The sequence below is a fragment of the Callorhinus ursinus genome, unplaced genomic scaffold, assembly GCF_003265705.2.
Source record: "Callorhinus ursinus isolate GAN/ISIS: 27379988/994484 unplaced genomic scaffold, GSC_fseal_2.0 scaffold2, whole genome shotgun sequence".
Lineage (NCBI taxonomy): Eukaryota > Metazoa > Chordata > Mammalia > Carnivora > Otariidae > Callorhinus > Callorhinus ursinus.
In genome coordinates this window covers 63,089,483-63,091,646 of record NW_027397064.1, presented here as the reverse complement: position 1 = coordinate 63,091,646, position 2,164 = coordinate 63,089,483, and the positions used below count along the sequence as shown (strand labels likewise).

Below are 2,164 nucleotides of genomic sequence, written 5' to 3'. Positions count from 1 at the left end.
GAGTATGCAACTCTTGATCTTGGGGTTGTGGGTTCTAGCCCTACACTGGGTGTAGAAATTACTTAAAGATAAAATCTTAAAAAATGCCATGTTGTATTTTCTTCCATAGAGTGCCTAGCAGAGAAATAGGCATTAGAACGTTTCTTCTGTGTTGGCTTATCACTTCTGAGGGAACATCTGATGCTTATCTAAGCTTTTTGGCTGTACCTTGAGGAATAACAAGGAACCCAGTGCTAGAAAAAGTTACAGCATTTTAGAGGTATCTGGAACATTAAGTTTATTGCAGATTTATACGATCTAGTAAAAATATTAACATGAAATGGTTTTAAGTAAGGCATTTCTCCATGGGCCTTTGAAATTTCTTTTTTTGGGGGGGGGAGAAAATCACTTTATTCTAATTCACAAATGAGAACATCACAAAAGGTGATTTAAGGAGGCACACAGATATCTGCCCAACCCCAAATTCAAACCATCTCAATGAACTATACAGTAAGAACAACCTTTTTTATTCCAATTCTGAAGAAAGCTGTATTTAATGATGAAGGAGAAGCTTAACTGGTGGTTTTACACTTTATATATTCACCATTCACCATCAATTATATTTTTATGCTAAATTAACTTGGTTATGAGAGATGATTTTCCTTATCTTCAATTTGAACTTCTTGATTAGGCTAATCCATTTGCAAATCTGCACTGTTTCAGCACCTCACTGAAACCTTCACAAAGCTTCAGGTCACCCTGGTTCTGGGCACACTCCAGAAACTGTTTCATCTTATAGTGGCATGGGCCAAACTGCTGCTGCTCCTGGTATGCTGGCTGGGTTCCCTGGTATGAGGCTCCTGGTAAGTGATGTCAGGCCTTGAAGGCTCAGCACTGCCTCCTCCACTGAAGCCCCCAGTGATGGCATGACCTATCGTGTGCCCGACAGCAGAGCCCACAGCCACGCCAGCTGCAGTGGTTGCCATCTGGGCCATGAGCCCTGGCTGCCGGGGCGCAGCAGCAGGTGAGCCAACAGCAGCTGGTGGAGCCGCTGCCGGAGGCTGAGCTGCTGGCGCTTGTCTAGGTGCCGCTTTCATCTGAGGTGCCCGGCTGGCCGGAGGGGCCATGCGGGAGGTGCGGCTCCGACTTCCACGCGGCATGGTGACTTGCAGAGCAGCTCAGGGTCTCGGGCCTTTGAAATTTCTGACTAGGCATTTAAGGGTTGAATTTTATTTTTGGTTTAAATAGGATATAAAGTCTGAAAGAAAAGTGCATGAATCTAGAATCGGAGATATAAATATATAAGCAATAGCTAGTTAGCAGCTTGAAATAGATGGACTTAGCAAACTTTAATACTTTTTGAACAGTCTTTTAAAATTCTATTTGTTCTTTAGGAAAAATTATATGGATATTTTAAAGACAATCTCAGTTGATTTTTTTCATTATTAAAGAAAATATACCAAGACAAATGGAAGGTCATATTATCTCTATTAACCTTACAAAATGTCATATAATTTTAGGAGGTAAAATCTGAGAATAATAAAATAGAATAATAAATCTGAGAATAATAAAAATTTTGCCTTTATAAAAATGTGTAAAAAATATGATTATTTTAACTTGAACTGATGCATCGTGTCAGTGTTCTAATAGTATCGCCACCAGATTCACCTAACAGTTTGGTGTCAAATTCAAATTTTTAGTATGCATGTTCAGTGAGCAATGAATTTAAGGTCAAACTTCATTAGCAATGAATACTGGTATCTGTGCAATTTGTCTTTCTCTCTCACTCTCTCTCTTTCTCTCTCACTCTTTTTCTCCTACTCTTTCTCGCTTTCTCTCTCACTCTCTCCTAAAAGCCCTGGCAGAGTCCATTAGAAACAGAACTTTATTGACCTGTTATATATATTTTCATACTACATATAATTCAATTTAACAAATTCTCTTCATTCTCCAATCTCACTTCCATTGGTATCTTACTCTCTTCTTATAATATAAAAATACATAGCAAGTTAGAATGACACCAGTGTAGAGAGTAGGGCTGAGTGGTGTGACTGATCATAATTGAGCTGAATTATGAAGTTAGTACTCCAGAAATTTCCTTTGGTCAGTCTTGTGTCTACCTTGCTGATGCTGCATTCCAGTTTTTTTTTTTTTAATTTTTTAATTTATATTTTTAGAAAACCTT

The 2,164-nt window shown here is 38.5% G+C and overlaps 1 protein-coding gene across 1 annotated transcript; it reads right to left on the bottom strand.

Annotated features, from left to right (window-relative positions):
• Positions 1–464: 464 nt before the first annotated feature.
• LOC112809518 (coiled-coil-helix-coiled-coil-helix domain-containing protein 2-like) lies at positions 465–1,160 on the bottom strand. The gene is given in 2 exon segments (XM_073904916.1): positions 465–831; positions 834–1,160. Coding segments are annotated over 2 exon segments (471 nt in total). The 5' UTR covers positions 1,140–1,160; the 3' UTR covers positions 465–666.
• Positions 1,161–2,164: the final 1,004 nt, after the last annotated feature.